General features: G+C 44.6%; 1 protein-coding gene across 11 annotated transcripts in view; it reads right to left on the bottom strand.

Annotated features, from left to right (window-relative positions):
• The window catches only part of LOC146789947 (anion exchange protein 2-like), a 2,390,686-nt gene that overhangs the window by 88,921 nt on the left and 2,281,079 nt on the right, over positions 1–20,686 (bottom strand). For all 11 annotated transcript variants that reach the window (XM_085628246.1, XM_085628245.1, XM_085628249.1 and 8 more), the window contains one exon: positions 5,112–5,281. In XM_085628246.1, the coding sequence (XP_085484372.1) occupies positions 5,112–5,281 (170 nt within the window). The remainder of the gene's footprint in view (positions 1–5,111; positions 5,282–20,686) is intronic.

Here is a 20,686-nt window from a genome sequence, read left to right as displayed (position 1 = left end):
ATCAAAGCATTTTGCCACTCTTTCTAGAAGATTATGGAACCCTCCAATATCTTCCAGAGGTGAATTCTCTTGAGGGAGAGAAGGAGATGCCGGGGTAGAAATAATGTAGGAATTCCTTCTTCTTTTTCCATTTCCACTTCTGAAGACGATAACTGCTGCACAGTAGTCACTTGAGGAGAGGGCTGGACAATTGGTGACCCCAGTTATGGAGGAGGAGAACGAGTCCTTGCCTGAGGAAGGGCAAGCAGGGGAGGAGGAGGAGCCTGTTGGAAGTACACTACCTCCTGATGCTGATACTGTTGCTGTGAATGGTAATACTGATGACCATAATCCTCGTCATCATCAGAATCTTTCTGATATTTAACATGAAGGTCAGATGGGCTTAAAGCTGCCCCTAAAAGACTATCTTCCTCAGACTCCTCTTCCTCATCATCCTCTTCCAGAAACTGGGATGGCATAAGGGCTTGCACCTGGCTAGGTGAAGTTAAAGATGGTGTAAGCTGAATTTTTGCAACTTTTTGCAATTTTTCTTTTCGTGTCGACGGTGTCGCTTGACAGCCAAACTTTGGATAGTCGACGGAATCTCTTTCGTCGAAGAGGGCTGTTTCTCCTGGTCCGTCAATGGAATCGGCTCCGTCGATGACGAACCGTCGGAGACAGGGATCCTTGTTGACGGTAACAGAGTGGATACTGTCATCAATACCACTGATGACACTTCCGCCGTCGAATAGGATCGCCCCATCAACGTAGTCGACGAAGCAATCAGGGTCTCCGTCGACGAGATCGACAAGAGTTGTGTTGACGACGGACGGCCCGTCGTCTGAATTTACCTTTCGACGAGGACGATGACCTCGAAGAAACAATCTGCTTCGTCGACAATAAAGGGCCCTGACCTGACGACAATGTTGTCGTTGAAGAAGACATCGACGCTGAAGAGACAGTGATGGTGGAGACTGTAGACACCGTCGATGAGCCCAGAATCACCTAAGGAGAGGATTTGTTCATCCACAGAGGTGTCGTCGACGAGCTGCCTGTCGGTGGAGCTGACGTAGGCTTTTTTAAGGTATGCTTCAGCTTCATAGGTGGAGTAGAAGGTTCTGAAGCAGGCTTTTTTGAAGGGAAAGATTTCTTCTCATTGTGAGAAACTTTGTTAGCAGACAAAGACTGCTTTTGAGACAAAGAAGATGACGTTTTTGGCACTTTTACAGAAAGCTGCACCGATGAACCAGCAGGGTCATCCAAAGGTCTTTTTTGCGGCGTTTTAGTGGAAGCTTTTGAGGAAGCATCACTCTACTCATCTGAGACCACTGTATCTCTTTCTTTAAGCCTCTGAAGCCACAAAAGGAGACTCCCTTCATGATCTTTCAAACCCTTTGTTGAAAAAATCCGACATACCTTGCAGTCCTTAGGCTGGTGTTCAGGATACAGGCAATAAAGACAGTCCTTGTGTTTATCATCAATATGCAGTTCTTTTCTACCTGCAGGTGCCACAGGCTCTGAAGAGACCTTTTTTGAGTGTTTCTGACATGGTGGGCATCAGTTAAATTCATCTCAGGACAGATCTACTAGGTTGGTTGTAAACCTGACAGGAACAATACTCCTAAATAGAGAGAATAGAAGAAAAACTGAGCAGAGCTCAGTGGAGACTTCCTTAGCACGACTTGCGGTAGAAAATCTGAGGGACAAGAGCTTCTCTCAGGAAGGTTTTACAGGGTGGTGTCTACTGATTGGCTGGTACTAAGTTTGGTCTTTTTTTTACTAAAGGACAAGGATATGTTAGAAAATGTTATGGCCTAGGGCCTTAGGTCCTATGTATAATAGGACATTATTTTTATTGATAAGGGGGACTCCCATCTCGACGACGGGGAATGGTTCAAGCATGTAAATCTATGAAAGTTCCAATACTGGAGTAAAATTGACTTACACTCAATTGGCAAATTTAATTTACTTTTAAGTCTCTAGTAAAGTGGTACTACATGTACATAAGGTCTGTAAATTAAATGCTACTAGTGCAGACATTTCCAATGAGGAGCTTGTGAGCCCTCAAGCTACGTGTAAGTAACTCTCCTATGTGCAGACCAGCCTACTAAATTAAAAGTGTTTGCTTGCCTGAATTAATATATGTATATCAAAATTAAAAAGTGTGCACTCGAGGTGAAAATGTGTGCATCTTTGGAACTTCTAAGCTGATGTTTGCAGAAAAAATAGTTGAATATCCAGAATATATCTGAAGCTGATATTTAAGTGATAAGTCAGTTGGTGTTGGGGAGACGTATTATTAATATTATTACCTTGGTGGCAAGGGTGTTGCAGGTAGGACTGTTACGTTATACCCATGTAAAGGCATTTCAAATTGAGAAATCCTTTTTTACGTTACTGCTAGCAACCCTGACTGATGTACTGAGGTGATCACTGGTGCTAATCTTGCAAAGGGTGGCCACTAGTGTAATCTCGTCTGATGTGGTCAATCAATCAATCAATCATGGGTTTGTTAAGCATGACTACTCACCCGTAAGGGTCTCAAGGCGCTGGGGGGCTGGGAGGCGCAGGGTGCTGTCCATCAAGGAGGCGGTCTACCGAAGAACCATGTTTTCAGGTCCCTTGTGAAGCTGGGGAGTGAGGTCGTCTGTCTGAGGTGGAGCGGGAGGGAGTTCCAGGCTCTGGCCGTGAGGAAGGAGAAACAGCGGCCTCCCGATCTGGACTTCCTGGTGCAAGGGACCACGGCATAAGAGAACTGGGCTGATCGTAGGGTCCTTTGGGGTGCGTGGAATGTGAGTCAGCTATTCAGGTATGCTGGTCAGGTGTTGTGGAGGGCTTTGTATGCATGGGTGAGAATCTTGAAGGTGATTCTTGCCTTGATGGGGAGCCAGTGGACTGTGCGCAGGTGCTGGGTGATGTGGCAGCGTCGTGGCAGGTTGAGGACTAGTCTGGTGGCGGCGTTCTGGATGTTTTGAAGTTTGCAGGTGAGGTTTTTGTTGATTCCGGCGTAGAGTGCGTTGCCGTAGTCGAGTCTGCTGGTGATGAGGGCGTGTGTGACAGTCTTTCTGTTTTCGAGGGGGATCCATTTGAAGGTCTTGCGTAGGAGGAGGAGGGTGTGGAAGCAGGAGGATGTGATGGAGTTGATGTGGTGACTATGGAGTTGATGTGGTGACTATTATAACACAAAAATACTAATAATATAAGTAGCCCGAGATAACTTTCATTAAACATAAGTAGATCTTACTAAACAAAAGGTTGGAGAACCCTGTAATAGTGGGCCTGCGCACTTGTTGTGCCACCCACTCAAACAGCCTTTTTGAAACCGGTCTCAGGTCTGCCATTGCAGCCCGTGTGCAGTTTTTAACAGCCAATCTCACAAGGCAAAATAAACCTTTTGCCAGGCCGAAACCTTCCTTTTTAATACACATAGGTCCCCCTTAGGGTTGGCCCTAAAAGGCCCATATGGCAGGGTACACTGTACTCAACAAATTGGACATGTACTTTTAAGTTTACATGTCCTGGCAGCGGAAAACTCCTAAATTTGTTTTTCACTACCGTGAGGACTACCTTTCTCATAGGTCAACTTTGAGTTAACTTATAACATTTATTAGTGTTAAATTTTGATTGAGAGCAGGTTGAACTGTCCTGTTTCGGCTCAAATGAATAGTAATTTAAAATCCTCTTGAATGATAAAGGAAAATTCTAGATTACAATTTTGAAAATGCCACTTAAAAAAAGTTGGCATTTTCCTGCCCAAAACTTCCTGAGGCATTGCAGCTGCCTGGGTCTTTTAATTGATCCCCCATCAGGGGTACATACTGGGCCCAGACAGTGAACAATAGCCCTAGGTGTAGCTTGGGGGGTCATGGAGGGCAGAGTTGTTCCGTGCCCCACTTAAATTTTTAAAGGAGCTGCATCAGCACACTCACAAAGAACATGACACCAGGCTACTCTCACCCCAGACACCTTGGATCCTGGGTGGGGAGAAAGGACATATTAGACCAAACTGTGAGGGGGAAACTCCAGAAGTTTCTTCCACTTCAAAGCTGACACCAGGTATAAACAGTGGACAATCACACCAACTTGTCAGTAAACTCCTGGACCTGAGAAAGACTACAGGGATGCCTTGTAATCCCGAGGACTGCACTGCTGCGAGGACTGTATTGTTTCTTAGAGGCCTGCCCTGCTGCTTGAGGTCTGCCTTGTTTCTCAAGGTTGCCCTCCTGCTACCACAGTACTGCCCTGATGCTTGAGGCCTGCCTTGTTCTTCAGAGGACTTCCCAGATGCTTGAGGTCTGTCTTGCTATTTGAAGGAAAGAGAGCCATCTCCTTAAACGAAGGACTACTAGAGAGACTCCAAGGGTCAGATGGCGGACCTTATGTTCTGAACTACAGGGACACAACAAGCTCCAGAGGTCTCCCTGCAACTGCCCAGATGACTTGCTGCAAAAGGCCCTGCCTGGACCTGCAACTAGCCCTGCCTGGACCTACCTAGACCTGCCTGAACCCTTCTAACCTCTTTTGGAGTGAGTTCCATATCCTCAAGAGGTGCCTCCCAGGATCTGGATCTTTGGCTGGCATAAGTTAAGCTCCTCCTGTGAAAACCTAAAGTTCTGAACTGTGCGCATTAGACTTTAAGAAGGTAACATCTGCAGACCTAGCGCCTGTATTCGGCCAGGACTCCAACTGAGCTTGTGACTTGGTCTCATAGTTAGCGCTTTCTGCATCTTGGGGCTATTTTAATTTTATTTCCCTTTAAAATTGCATAACTCCAGTTCTACTGATTATTTTTCATTTTGATATCAAATTATTTATTACATTTTACTCTATTTTTCTAATTTGGTTTGGGATTGTTCTTGTTTTTTGTTTTCACTTTATTACTGATTGTATGTTGCATAAATGTTTAACCATCTGGTAACTTGGCACAAGAGAAGTCAGGCATAACTTAGAGGCACTGTGTTAAACACAAGTCGATTTAGTGACTTTTGTGTTTTATCCTGACAAGGATTGTGGTTGTTGCTCGAGAAGGGATTTTACCGCCCTCAATTAAGAACCTAATTTCTCACAATGGTCCTAGAGCTTTGCTTATCTGCTGAAATGACGCACCACTTACACCATGATTGGCATCTCACCTTTTTAACATACGGGGCATCAGGGTGGTGTTTAGGGGGCATCAGGAGAAGCTTCAGTCGCTCATAAAACTGTATGCCATTAAGGGATGTGATGCCCATATACAGGAAGATACCAAAAAGCACAGCGAGCGGGATCTGGCGCAGGAGGTCTCCTATGACAATGGAAAGACCTGCAGAAAAAATAAGTGCAAAATCAGGAGGACATCCATCATACTTCAATTGAAGCAACATAAATGAAACACACGTCTATCTAACCAAAATTTACATAAAGACAAATAGTTCTACCAAAAACCCCCTTGCATAACATAATTTAGTCACCAAAATTATACCATGAACACAACGTATGCAAAAAAATGACAAGGAGCAAGCTTTGTCACCCAAAAACCCGCCCAACAAAGAAACATACTTAAACACCAAACAATTGGCAAAGCAAATCTACATATAATAAACCCATGAAATGGTGACCTAGCTACACATTACAAAACTGTCAAATTGTGCTAAAAAAGGTCCTGAGTGAGATAGTTGGCATTCACTGAAAAATTGAATAAACATAATTAAAAGAAACGTCCACTTGTCACCTATAGATAGCCAAGGAGTGGAGCAGGCACTACCATCTCCTGGACCAAAGAATTGCATGAGTTTAACACTTTGGAACATTTATGGCTTCATTAACTACAGATTATTACAGAACAGCAAAAAACATTAGTAGGACTGTACTGCCCATCACTTTATGTACCAAGAAGAAAACGTTGCTTTCCGTAAGTAACAATCTTTCTGATGGATACTCTATCTACCTGCAGATTTGTCACCTCATGAATTCTCCCAGGAGCCAGACTGGATCTGGAAACCTGAAATAGCACTTGTGTGCCAGCAGTTGGCACCATGGCTCCATCTCAACTGTCTCCTCCCTGGAAGTGCCAACACAGAGTCACTGAAGGCTCCACTCAGCGCTCTATCATCAGCGCCCTTTCTTTTTTCCATTCCGTTAGAGGCAAAGATGGGTCCAACAAAAGAACCGACAATGCAGCGCAGAAAATCATCCAAAAAAACAATAAACTACATAGCAACGACACCCACAGGCAGTCTGCAGTGATGAGGAATCTGCAGGTAGGTAGTGCATCCCCTAGAATTATTGTTATGGAAGGTAAGTAGAGTTTTCTTGCGATGGATACTTCTACCGTCAAACTCCCAACTTTATGAATCAATACCAATACAGTACCCCATGGAGGCAGATCTGAAGGTTAGTGAAGATAAATTGGGCCAGAGAACAGGTGAAATACTCTGCAATCGCTCCACCGGGAGACTGAGTTTGCTCTATGACACAAAGACCTGAGACAAGTAACACCAAGACAGCAACTGTAACCGAAGAGTAAATACAGTCACTCAGGGGAACAAATACCTCCAGATCCAGGTTACCAGCTATCAGGCAGAACCTAATTTACACCCAGGACACAACAATACCATACTAGGAAACAAAACTACCATCTTTAAGGCTCAAACCCTGCAAGTGCCAATGGAGCAAGGCTACCACCTCATCCATTTTCAGTAAGGAATACAATACAGGCTTCAACAGGACCTGCGGGAGTCAGATATCACCAAAGATGAAGGTCGGCAAAGCTGGGAGGGTGCAAGTCAAGAAAACAAACTGCATCACCACATCAAGCTGCCCTCCGGCCATCAGGTGAATATTTAACATACAAACTAGCATTACCAGAAAGGCATGGTGAGTAGCAACAATCATGGGAACAACAAAGCAGAGCCAAAATCCCCATCATTGATGACAGAGTTTTGTTGTTGTTGCTTTACTCAAATTCAAATATTTATTCTATGGTTACTAAAAACCATTATGATTCTGCAATGAATGAAAAATAGAATAAAAACACTAATTATACTATCTTTCTGCCTATGTACATGACTCAAAGTCAATAGCTATCTACTGACACCAAATACTATAATCTGTGATGTATCTGTTTTAGGATTCTTAAATCCTCTAGATATTTTGTAATCCTCAAGCTTAATCCTATTGGTTTGAGCCATTTCATTCTCATAAGGGCATATGTCGGGCACAAGAATAGAGCATGTGCAATATTTTCTTCAGAATTTAAAGAGCATAACGTGCAATCAGTTTCTCCTCTGCTACTGGGTCAGAGGACCATTTGGCCATGATCGAATTAATCTGGAAAATCTCAAAACAGAATTTCATAAAAAATACCTTTGTTAATTGGGGTTGTATAACATCCAAATGAGGCTCGAAGCTTGGCAATAGTTTAAATGATAAAAATTGTGAGCAGAGTCTTCCCATTCTAGGGGTGAGATGCGCAGTATTTTAGTGAATTTTTGGAATAACCGCATTTCAACTCGTTCTTAGAGCTTGGTGTTAGCGAGCTAGGGTAATTCCAGAAAGTACTTAGGCCCAGCTTACTAAACCAGGACCGCACATGGCGGAACCATGAGAAAGTGAGCTGGCCAGCGAGTTCCAGGAGCTCCCTCAATCCTTGCTTGTAGGAGCTAAGTTCTTCCATGACCCAGAGTCTTATCCAAAATAATAAAGGCCTCGCAACAGCTAGAGGTCTCACCAGACACGTGTGTTAGAGCGCACCAGAAGAAGTCGCTAACAGCAGAGTAATCCCTGTGCTGAAACAGCCAACCCGCATAGCAGGAAAGGGGGCAGATGGGATAGCTCATTTATGGTCCACAGACATAAGGACACACCCTGCTACTTGGAAACACTGAAGGAAGGGAATCATAACTCAGGAATCCACTGGTCACCATGATAAGTGAATACAGACTGATTTGCATATGGATGGGTCTAAACTGGGGTGGCACGGTGAGCAAAAGAACAATGGATTTAACCCAAATCTATTGACTGGGGGTGAATGTTTGATTTGCTCTGCATTCCGTCCATCATTTGTATGTCTTTTGCTTTCTCACCAAAGTACGCCTGGTATGCCCAGACGTGGGTCCTGGGCTTACTGTGCCACTGGATTCAAGCTTTACAATATCGCAACAAGGTAGTGGTCGCCTAAACAGTAGCACATCAATCCGCCAGTGGTACGTTTCTTGATTTTAGTTCTTATAGATTACGGTGCCCCTCAAGCTAACAAAGACAGGAACATCCCACTACCAAGGATGTTCGGTTAACGAGTATTCAAATGAAACTCGTTATTGTATTCTTTTATCAAAGTATTGCACCTCGGCACTCTAATAGTTTAGATATACAGTTTCTAAAGTTATCTGCAAAGATATGGCCACATATAAAAACCCAATTCTTCCTATATTTATATATGTGTGCTCACAGGAAAAATACGTCAGGTAAACATAAGTCATATGTAACTCTGTATTTTTAATCTCGAAATCGTCATAACAACACATTGGCAAGTGACTGAAAAAGCATGAAGATATTATATGCTTATAACATTGTTTTTGAACAAAGGTAGAATGTACAGTCGCCAAACAAAGGTCCTATTTCTAGAGCCTTCCAAGTGATGGCAGTGTGGAGCAGCCGACACGTGTTTCGTTACTTTTGGTAACTATTTCAAGGCTGCAATTAAAATAGTATAGATGGTGATCACTAACAATCTATACAGTATTAGGTCAGATAATGTGTGAAATTCTTCTCGAAAGTGATTTTTACAAAACAGAGAAACTAGTGCAGTGATATTCCTTTGACAATGCATGATATATTTTAAATACATCCTAATAGAGATGGTATATAACGATTGTAGTCACCAATATCACATGTGCGAAAACACGAAAGACTTCAAAGAATATAGTAACCAAAACAAACCAATTATCACCAACAGAAAGAAGTGAATAAAGTGAACTGAAAGAAGGCATTTCCCATTGTGAGGTTAGGACCATAGAGTTGAGTTCAAAGAGTTTTGTTAAGTTTACCTTATTCATTGATATGTCAATTCTCTCTTTAAATGAAATGAGTAAAAATAGCAAGGATGTTCAGTAGCGACCCTGTGGAAACATATTGGATCATAAATGAACGTCGTTGCTTATATAATGTTTGATTTCTGGGTTAAGATAGATCATCCAGGAATGGTTGCTACCTAAGATTATTTGGTTCCAGTTCAATTATGTTTTATCCAATCAGGGGTTGGATATTTTTCATGTCTGTGTGTCCTTGATAGGTTGGTCTTCTATTACAAACGAGAGGAGAATATGTTTAGACATGGTATTAAATCTATCCAAAGGTAATCCCTGGTGATGCTATCCCTACCTCTGTCTGGGTCCTATTTCGAACTCAAACACGTCCCCGAGAATATGGGAAACTATGTCAGGAAGAAGGAAGACATAATTCTAGATTCATAATAGTTCAAGAAGAGAAAAAGTCTCAAGAAGAGCTGAGAATAAAACATTCCAGAGTCCTAAAATATCCCTCGAATATGGGAAGCCTGATGACAAAACAATTCTCCATTTATCACATGAGAGGTGTCCAATTCCAAATAAATGTATATTGGAATATGGCAAAGTACGGGAAAAATATATAGAGGAAGATGGTAAAATAACTGTTAGTGTTAAATTAGTCTGGTTCACCCCCTTGCTATCCAGTAGTTAATGGGAAATCATTTGCATCTTCTCCAAATGATAGTAACACAGGCTATTTGTATGCCCTTTGACAAAAGAAAAAGACATATTTATTTGAGTCTTTTAATATTTGAAAGACATCCTGTTGTGGTTAAAAAGTGCTTCGCGGTTTTATTTATCTGATCAGATCTTGCATTACGTGAAAAGACAAAGTAGCGTTAGATAGGTTGAACTACTTACTGAATGTGAATATGGCGACATGGCGTGGGCTATAATATGCCTCTACAAGTAAGAAAATAAGAAATGCGTTAAGAACACTCTATGCGGAATAAAAAATATTTCGAGGCAGGCTAAAACATTATTCCAACGTTGCCGCATGACACTTACTATATTTAAAGTAGAACGTTGTCTGAAGCAGGGGCGGTCTTGGTACCTCGGGGAGAAGCTTTATTCGGCATTTCCAACGGTTTATGTACCGAAGAGATCATGGAAATAAAAAGCGTGGCCGGCGTGGCCGTGCAAGATGGCCGATCGGACTCAATCCGTCTCGGCTCCCGGTCCATGCGCACTATCAGTGCGGCGCAGTGCGACTACAGGCACCCTGGAGCGCTGAAACCGAAAGCCTCCAACGTGGGGAAGTATGAGGCACCTGCGGAGATAGTTTGACTGGCCGGATTGCTGGGAAGAGCTCCTTTTCTCGCCACCGCTGCTACGGAGGACGACCGTGCCGCACAGAACATGGCGGCACGGAGTCCGTGATCTGACGGCTTCTCCCCCAATCGTCCAGCTTTGAGTGGCGGGGAACGTCCAGAGAGGACCGCTGCTATCCCCAAGGTAACTTACTTGTGGGGCATTTATGATGCGGGTAGCGCTTCTCCAGCGGCAGCCAAGTGCAGCGACCTCCGCCTTTGCCTGACCCAAGATGGCGGTTGCCTATCATCAAATGGCGGCCCTCCGCGCTCTCCGCACTTAAAGATTGCTGCAACTGGAGCTTTCCTTGTCAGAGGGCGGATCTGAGCCACTGTATACTGCGCTTGGCCCTTCATGCCCTGTACCATCGCCGGGAGCTTACTGGGGTCTTGTATGCCTGATTTCTTCTATGTGCTTCAGCCGTGTGGAGACTGGTGCTCGCTCCCTTTGCCAGGAAAGGGCCTTTTCAACGCGCGGCCTGAGGTTGTGAATGGGCCACTCGTTGCATCCATTGGACCCATCCGCGCCCGCTACTGCTCCAGATGGACTGCCGGACTCTCTGGGTTCCCTATAGGCGCCCGACCATTAGAACGCACCTGGTTTTGTGACTTTTGTAACAGCGGCTCCCCTCTCTTGCCACTGGATGATTGGGGATCTAGCCTCAAGTGGAGAACCCTGTATTGCCTTTGAAATACAACTCTTCCCCAATGCTTAATCTAAGGCTGCTGCCGCCACCTCATGGCGCTCCCTAGATGCCAAACCTCTCACGCTCTTTCTGAGTTGTCTACGCTGCATTGTGGCACTCAGCCTTATGCCGCCTAAGAAATCAAAGGGCAACCCACCGAATAAACTCTCGAATTTCTTCGCTGTTGCAGAAAAACGTTCAACACTTCGGGGCGAAGCAGGTGTGGCAGCAATTACACTCACAAAAACTGATCTCTTGGCCATGTTTAAAGACTTTAAATCTGAATTGCGCAGTGACATCAGTCAGGATATCAAGTCTTCTATTGAGCAACTGCGCTCAGATCTGACAGATCGCCTGTCCTCCCTGCAGCAAGATGTTGACTCCGTGGGCTCCAGGATCCTGGACCTTGAAACGCAACACCAGGAACAGGAACAACTCTCTACCAAGCTCAGGGAGGATGTTCGTACACTCCAGGAGCAGCTACAACAGGCGCAACTCAGGGCTGAGGATCTCGAAAACAGGCCCCGGAGAGAGAATCTATGCATAAGAGACCTGGAGGAGGGCGCGGAGGGACCGGACCTGGAGGCCTTCATGGTGGGTCTGTTCTCGGAGATCTTAGCCCCACAGACTCTTAAAATGAAGCTGGACAGAGTACATCGCGTGGGAGCGCTACAACACGGCGAGAAGAAGCGGCCACGCGACGTCCTAGCAAAGTTTAATTCCTTCAAGGTCAAGGCAGCGGTTCTCCAGGCCGCTAGGACAAAAGACTCCGTCTCATTTTAGGGCCACTCTTGCACCATCTTCCAAGATGTCTCGCCGCCTACACTTGCCCGCCGGCAACTGCTCAGGCCCGTCACCAGTAAACTGAGGGATGACAAAATCCGGTATCGATGGACCTACCTGTTTGGGCTCTCCTTTGAATACCAAAACAAACAGCGTCATATTACCCATCTGCAGGAAGGTATGTTGCTGCTGGGTCTCCCCACCGATAAGGACACTCCCCTGCATGGTAAGAATGGAGAATCCTCCCGAAGCTCTACAAGGGCTTCTGTATGGACTGCTGGACCCCACAAGGGGCGACGATAATCACTAACATTCTGCACTCCGGATTGCGCTTTTTTGAACCTCCATGTATCGATCAATTTCTTCGACGTCTCTAGTGGCACCTGGGGACACCCGTTGGAGTCTGGCACTGACCTGAACTACCACTCTAGCCTCATGCTTACGCCCCTCTGCAGTACTCCTTCGCCTCAGCTTTGGTCCTATGCTTGCGGTGGGGGGATCATGGACTTTATGGCCTTTCTGCAGTAAGGCCCCTGTTGTTGCCTCTTTCCTAACAGTCTATCATCACCGACAAGACAGGTTACCAATGTCTTACGGTATGATATGGCTTTCACTAGGTTGTCTTCGATGTTCTTCATATCTACAGCGCTTTCAATGCGGCGCTTACTGAGACACTGCCTTGTAATGAGGTACTCTCTTGGAGCTTTTCAGTTAATCGCACAAATATGCTCTCGATACAGTTTTTCGCACTGGGGCGGGCGTGGACGGGGTCCTCGGACCTGTTGTTCCCCCCTGGGTCCTGCGGGGCCTTTCCGCCCCTGCGGAAGGATCGTCAGTAATGTATGTACGGTTTATCCAGTTACCTTTGTTCTCTTTTGTTTAGGGGTTGAGGGGTGGGTGCGGGTGGGTTTTGGTGGCGGCTTTTTAACACATGGGTTTGTGAAAATGTATGACTAATTGGGTGGGGGAGCGAAATAGGATAGCCACCCCTCTATGTTTCGAATGGGCTGAGGACCTGTATATTAGTGGAAAATGTTTGTGTTTAAGGCGCGTATCCTCAGCTCTGGTAAGGCGGGTCTCCTGTAATGCCACAATGTCAAGATGATGATCCACAATATATTTCCACACCCTGTGGCGCTTTTGGGGGGAATTGAGCCCCTTAACATTCAAAGTACCAATAACAATCGGCATCATGACAGAAAGTAAGCACTACTGTTCAGCCATATACCCTCCCGCCTCTCAGGAACCCAATCCGCCGACCCACCCCATGAAGCCATGAACATCCTTGTCCACCACTGGCATACCCGGTTTGGGTATCACCGAAATCACGGCCTCGGCCATAAAGCTGGTGGTGATACCGTTTTCCGCCATGGTGTTAAAAAGGCGAACAAGATGGGAAGTAATATCTGGGGCAAATGTTTTATAAAAGAGTGCAGTATAACCATCCGGCCCGGGAGACTTGTGGAGCTTCAGGGCTTTAATGGCGGCAACTACTTCAGCTTCTGTGATAGGAGCCATGAGAACGGCATTCCACTCGTCCGATACCTGGGGTATGGGTAGGGTCCGTAGATAGTCTCGTTGAGCGATTGGATCTAAAGAATCCCCCGTATAAAGATTTTTATAGAAAGTACCAAAAAGGTCAGCTTTCCCCTCGTCATTATATGTAACGTCCCCCGTTGGTCCCTTAATGCCACCTATATATTCTCTCTCCCGCTTATCTCTCAATTGTCTGGCAAGATGTTTACCAATTTTATTACCCTGGATGTAGGACATATGTCGCAACTTGAGGATTGTAAATTCCGCCCTAATATTATAGATAGCCCTGAGTTTGCTCCGAAGTGCCGTGAGGTTACGTAGAATTTGTCGTGTGGGGTTGTGTGGAGCCAATGCAGTTAGCTCAGCACTTTACGGAGCCGAGTTGTGGGTTTTCGACAATCTCGACGAGCTTAGTAGATCAGAACACAAATTCTTTAGGAACCTGATTGTGCTACTACATGGCACCCCCTTAACTCCCTTGATATATGATCTAGGCAGGCGCCATATCAAAGACCTGGCCAAACTTTGCCCACTGTACTACAGGGCACGCCTAAGGAGCAGTCCGAACTTGTTAATTATGCGGAGGCTTTTGAAGAAGTAATGGAGCTAGACACCTGCAAGAGGATAAAATGGATCGTAAATGTCAAGGCATTAATGAAAACTCTTGGTCTGATAGATTTATGGGACACTCAAAGTCCACCGAGCAAAGCGGAACTCAAACGCATCTATTGGGAATGGATAGATGCTAGAGACCTCAGCACCCCAAATGCAGAAAGGCTCACGGAAGACTTCTTCCAACACAAACAATCTAGAGGCTTCGAACCGTACCTGGATATAATCCAGATCCCTAGGGACAGGGCACTATATACTCTCAATCTAGATTTTTGTTAACTCCCAGTTCATGAATTTACTGCAAAGTGGCGTCCCTCCCATCAGACTATAGTAGAATGCCCATCCTGCGGTGCTCCAAAGGAAAGCATTGCACACCTCATGTTCGTTTGCCCTGCTTACGAAAGTGCTAGGTCCTGTTGGCTTACACCAATCTGCAAACAATTTGGCACTCTCGACCATTGAGTTGCCTTACGTATATTGAGAACTGATCCAAGAACTACCTATGTTTGCGAAGTTGCGGAGTTGCAAAGTTTCTGGGCCAAGCCTGGCTAATCAGGCGCAGGGCTATACCCAGGGCGACCCAAAATTGATTCAGAACACCCACTAGCATATATACAGGATAATCGTAGTTGCAATGTTATACCCTGTCCCACGCAGGGAATACCATATACCCCTTTTTAACCATATTTCATTGCTCTAATTTGCACTCTCTACAATTAAATTGTTATAAGCAGGAATCAGCTTTATGTTTTAACCCTTTTAACTGTTTGATCATATTGTATTGCCACTGTTCAACAATTTTAATGTAACAAATTGTATTTCTTCAAACCCCTCTTGTAATACTGTAGAAACGTGATGCTTTTATGATATTTTTATCGAAATAAAGCTATACTTGATTTGAATAGGCACACTACATTCTGACCAGGGCCCTGTGTTTAGCTCTCAGGCTTATAAAGAAGTCATGGCCAGTTTGGGCGTTGCGTTGCGGTACTCCTCTCCATTCCATCCTGAGGGAAATTTGGTTGTGGAAAGGAAAAACCGGGACATAAAGCAGTCTATAACAGCTAGGGTATTAGGTTCGGGTGATGGGTGGGTCAAACATCTTTATGGGGTCCAACGCTCATTAAACTATTTGCCAAGAAGTTCTCTGGTGGGGGGTCACTCCATATGAGGTCCTATTTGGGACAAGAATGTGGGTTCCTGATCTCGAATGTAAAGGCACAGTGGTGGAAAATAAACCATTTGATATCAAATATCGTTTGGCTGTTTTACAGGACTTAAATGAACTAAGATCGAAACAAAGCAACATGTTCCTGAAGCCAACCACCATAGGTGAAAATCCAGCCGTCCCAGCAAGGCCTGTCTTGATCCCAAAGCTTGGGGATCTAGTCAGAGAGAAGATCGCGGACAAGAAGGAATCTGGGCCTTCTTACAGACAACCAGTACCTGTCCTAGCCATTCACGGAACAAGAACAGTACTTCTGCCGCCCCTTGCTGGTAAAAAGGATAAAAGATTTGTGTCCATTGACCTCATCAAACCACACAATGTGGCCAAAACTAAGCAGTAGGCCATGTGGATTCCGACCAAGTAGCAGTCGTACTCCTCTAGCTACTTTCCAAGAGGTTCAGGCTGAATGCTCATAACCATCGAGAATTCAGCAGTAAGAGATGAAGGACTAAGCAACAATGCTATGGAACTCATTCCTCTTGAAACCCAAATAACAGTTCGCCCTGATACACCTGTCTACACCAACGTAGCAAGTGATCCACAGGTTCCAGCGATTTCAACAAATCCTAATGCAATTTCAACATTTGACAAAACTTCCTCTGGCTATTTCATTAACTTTGATACGTTTTCTGAAGATCCATGCGAACTAGAAACAACGCCAGCCAAAATAACTTTTAAAGAGCAAGCACAAGACTTCTTTCGTCACATGAAAAAGACTTATCTGGTTTCACCATGGATTGAACTATGGATTATTTCTGGAATATTTTTCTTTCTGCTTTGGCTAGCTTTAGTGATGACTCTGAGCATGCTGATAAATGGAAGATATATTCACCTGGACACAGAAAGTAAAATTGTGAACTTACTTTTGAAACAACACAAATCATCCCATCGTGAAGCAAGAGACTTCTCAGCAGTGAACATCACAGCCGTTCCTATACAGGATGGTATAGTTTGGGACAAAACGGATTATGATATATTCGGCCCGCCGGAACTTTTGAAGATTCCACACTTATTTAAGATATCATTAAGTGACTTTATTACCTCTAGTACCTATTCTGATGATTGGGACTTTGAGACTGTTAATAACATGATGTCTCATCTAGAAAGGTCTGCTGCATTCTCTAACCACGAATACTTAGAGGGTTCAACAGACTATGAACAACTATTTTGTTACAACCACTATGGTCATCATTTCTTGCATAAATCTGCAACAACTAGAAATGTATTTAAGTATAACCAATGGGAACATTGTCCTACACCACCAAGGGCTAGCTCAAAAACGTTTGCAATGAAGTTTCCATGTTTTTCAGGGTACAATACATCCAATCCAGAAATGTTTTACTTTAAAAATGTGAACAAAACAGGCACGAAAAATATGTTAACTAATACAATGATATTGCAGTATTATTACTTCTTACTGCTTACGCTGTGCGTATTATATCTTGCTTACTGTCTAATGATTGTAACAGCTGTTATCTCTTACACGAGAAACAAGACTGTTTGCCTGTCTATCTATTTCTGTGTAACTCTGGAGAAACTAAGCATGCACGATTGACTAAGTGAAACTGTTTTCTATTGTTTCCACGATTCTGAGACACGTTCCGATTATAAGGGAAACAAAGTTGTCATGTTTATGCGGTTGTCAGAAACTACTCCCTTCTTGTTTAGTCGAGAAGTTTCTAGTGACCTCTGAGTTAGCTGGCACACAAAGTAATTAAGTTTAATGTACTCGATAGAGGCATACTGACCTCAGTCCTATGCCACAACTATAGTGTATATTATTCCAATGCGCAGAGCCTATAAGGGAAATAGGAACTACACTACACAGTACCCATGCTCCCAAGAACACGAATGCAAAACACAAAAGGGTAACTGTTCCTAGGGGAGAAGAAATGCCTGCCTATTTGGGCTGTGGATTTTGAAGGGGATAGAAAATGTGGTAGATTATAGGACTGATGTGGCATAAGCGAGGGAAATATCCTATTTTGAAGAGTTGCCCTCACACACCTTTAAAGGTGTCATGCTTCATCATAGGAAGTTTTTTGCTCCTTGTGGGGGTGCAGACAGCCGTACATAATACACGCTGCAGCCCATGGGAGACCCCTGGTGTACCTATGCCCTGGGTACCTTGGGACCATATACTAGGTTGGCTTATTCATTTGCCCAGGTTGGGCATATTGGAGTACATCTTTCTGATCATTCAGCTATTTCTCTTCGATTGACTATAGGGGACAGTACATTAGCTTCAATCTGGAGGTTGGATCGAACGATACTCTCAGAACAAGAGGCAATGGAGGCTTTGAAGGAGGAGACAAAATCATTTTTTGAAAGGAATCGCGGTTCAGCTAAGACTGAGATCGTTTGGGATGCATACAAGGCTTTTCTGCGAGGGAGACTAGGAGCTTTCGCAGCTAGGAAAAGAAGATTATATTACAAGAGGGTCTCAGATGTCGAGGAGAAGATTCGCAAGATGGAGGCGGGTTTAGTAAAGGTAGGAAATAGGGGGGGCTAGTGAAAAGGAGTTACAAGATCTCACTGATTCAAAGGTAGATTTAGCGGGAATTCTGAGAGATAGAGTCCAGGAGAAGTGGGAGGCTAGCCAGCTTGCTCATTTTGAGAATGGTGAGGGCTGCAGTAAGCATTTAGCTTTGAAAACAAAGAGTGACCAAGTTCGAAATCTGATTAAAGAAGTGAAAAGTGAGGAGACGGGTCTGATTATTACAGATAATAAAGGAATAGCTGCAGCTTTTTATGAATATTTTGGAAAGGTATATCAGGAAGATTTGGTGGTGGAAGATTAGGCAGTCTTGAGATGGGTGGAATTTTTGGACCCTTTATCGGAGGATTTTAAAGATGTCTTGAACCAAGAGATCACTGAGGGAGAGGTTGAGGGGGTTATGAGAGGGGGGAAAGAGGCAAGGCACCTGGGCCAGATGGCCTCCCTGCAGAAGTTTATAAAGCTCTGGTTGGAGTTTTAACACCTATCATGACGCAATTGTTTAATGAGATTTTCATGGGAGATAGTTCTCTGCCTCCCTCCTGGAATGAGGCAAACATCACGATCATCCTTAAGCCAGGGAAATCACCAAAGAATGTTGAATCGTACAGACTTCTCTCCCTATTAAATACTGATTATAAGTTTTTTGCTAAAATTATTGCAGGTAGACTGAATAGTGTCATTTCACATTTAGTTAATGAGTATCAAAAGGGTTTTATTAGAGACAGACAGCTGAAAGAGCTGACCTTTTCCCTCATTGGCGCTATAGATATGATCTTCCCTTGGCGGTTATCGCGTTAGATGCCGCCAAGGCTTTTGATCGAGTCAACTGGGTTTACGTGTACACTCTAGTTAAATATCTTAATTTGGGAACTGTCGCGATTCTCGGGCGGAAAAACGGAGTGCGGGCCTCGACAGCCTACAATGCCCAGAAGGCCAAGTGGCCGCGACGCTCTAGCCTCGCTAAGCGCCGTCACAACATGCGCAATACAAAAGCCCCGCCCCTTCCGCTATACGGGGCTTGACAAACTTCCCGATTTTGGCGTTTCATGGTGAGCGCGCAGCGGATGGTATTCCCCGCGGATTTGCATGCGCGCTTACCGTTCAGAAGACCAAGCCTTCTCTTTTCTTAACGACCGGCACCAACCTTGCACTTGACTTTGCTACCTTCGCCAGCACCATAGCTTCCACGAGCATCGGAGCTCGTCTCAGGTATTTAGGCCAGCGCTGAGAGCGGACGCGTTTTTCCCCGCTCCTCCGGCGCTCTTCATTTCTTTTCTTTACTTTCCAGGATTTCAGACTGGAACAATGTCGCGAGTCTAGGGAGTGTTTTCTGAACTCCCTGAGGTTCGCTGGGCTAGTCCTGGATTACCGGCACGAACACTAGCCAGCGTTACTACCAACACCCCTATTATATACTTTCAAAGCGTGAGAGGAAAGGCGCTGTGAGAGTAACACGCCTATTGTTCCTCTCGTAGGGGTCGGGTTTTCTGCTTCCTCCCCGGTGCTGCTTACTTCCCCTTGATGACATCATTCCGGGACTTACAGCGGTCACATCAGTAAGGAGCACAGTATTTTGGAGGGGTGGAAAGGGGTGTAAACATAAAAAGCATAGCGATAGTGTCTCGCCTGCTGTTTCCTTTATTGGTATGTCTTTGTTCTTTCCTTCCCCTGCAGCTCTCCCAAAAGGGATCTTGCCTTGAAGCGGAGCTGCTCGTTTCAGTAGTCTCAGCCCAGAAGCGTCAGCAACCGCAGTTTCCTTGTCTATTCCCCTTTCCTTTTTTCTCCGGGGTGCTTCCTCACGCAGCGGTATATATAGATCCTCTGGGTGGGGTTGTTCCCAGGGGAGGAAGAGGAGCCATCTTCACGACATCGTCCCTGCTGGCCGTCCTTGCAGGTTAGTGGCCCTTGCATCGGTACGCACGGCCTGACAGCTCTGACAGGAACAAATCTTTGTAAAACCCTGTCAGCTATAAATCGGGGACCCACAGCAAGAGTATTGGTGAACGGGATGTTGATGCAGCCAGTATCGATCAGGCGTGGCACGAGGCAAGGGTGCCTTGTCACCACTCTTGTTTGATTAATATATTGAGCCTCTGGTACGTAAGATAAGGGTTTCTGAGAATATTGTGCCTTTTGAGGTTAGAGGTTAGTCTAAGAAGATTGGATTGTATGCAGATTACATAATACTCTACACTCCTAAACTACGACAAACTATGAGGTGTCTCCTAGATATAACGAGAGAATTCGGGACTGTTTCAGGCTACGACATTAATAAGGACAAAACAGAAGTTATGGCCTGGAACATGAACACTGAGGGAATCCTATGTAAAAAAGACATGAGGTATCTTGGAGTTAGGATAACTCACAACATAGCGGATTTTACCAAGATTAATTTTGTGAGGCTTAAAAAAGAGATAAGTGCTAGTCTAAGGGTTTGGTCGCATTTACCACTCACATTGTTTGGTCATGCAAATCTGGTGAAAATTATGATTTTGCCAAAGTTAACATTTTTGTTTGAAACGGTCCCTTTATCTTTCAAGAAGGAGTGTTTTTTAAGGCTACAGAGCGAGATTAGCACTTTTCTTTGGGCATCTAAAAGACCACGCCTTTCTTGGAAGAAGTTTAGGAGACGGTTGGTGAAGGGTGGTCTGGTGGTGCCGGATTTGCAACTTTATTCGTGGGCTTTTTTGTTGAAAAACACTAGGATGCTGCTGGGTATCCCGACTGAGACGGCAATTGGCAAACTGTTTGGAGCAATGCTGAAGAAGCAGGATTATAACGAGAATGGTTTCATGTATAAATTTGCTGATCCAACGTTTTTCCAGAAGGTTAGGTTAAAGATTTTGAGAGACTTGGCGGAGACATGGTACAAAATCAGGAGGGCTTTATAAATTCCTTATTACAGCCAGAAGGCTTCAATCTGGGATGCGCCAGGATCCCCACCTTGGTCTAGGGATTTGCTGGCTCGATCACTAAAGGAGAAGGGTCTTCAGAGATGGGAGCAG

The sequence above is a fragment of the Triturus cristatus genome, chromosome 10 (genome assembly GCF_964204655.1).
Source record: "Triturus cristatus chromosome 10, aTriCri1.1, whole genome shotgun sequence".
NCBI lineage: Eukaryota > Metazoa > Chordata > Amphibia > Caudata > Salamandridae > Triturus > Triturus cristatus.
The sequence above is the reverse complement of the archived record's forward strand: the minus strand, read 5'-3'. Positions and strand labels throughout refer to the sequence as shown.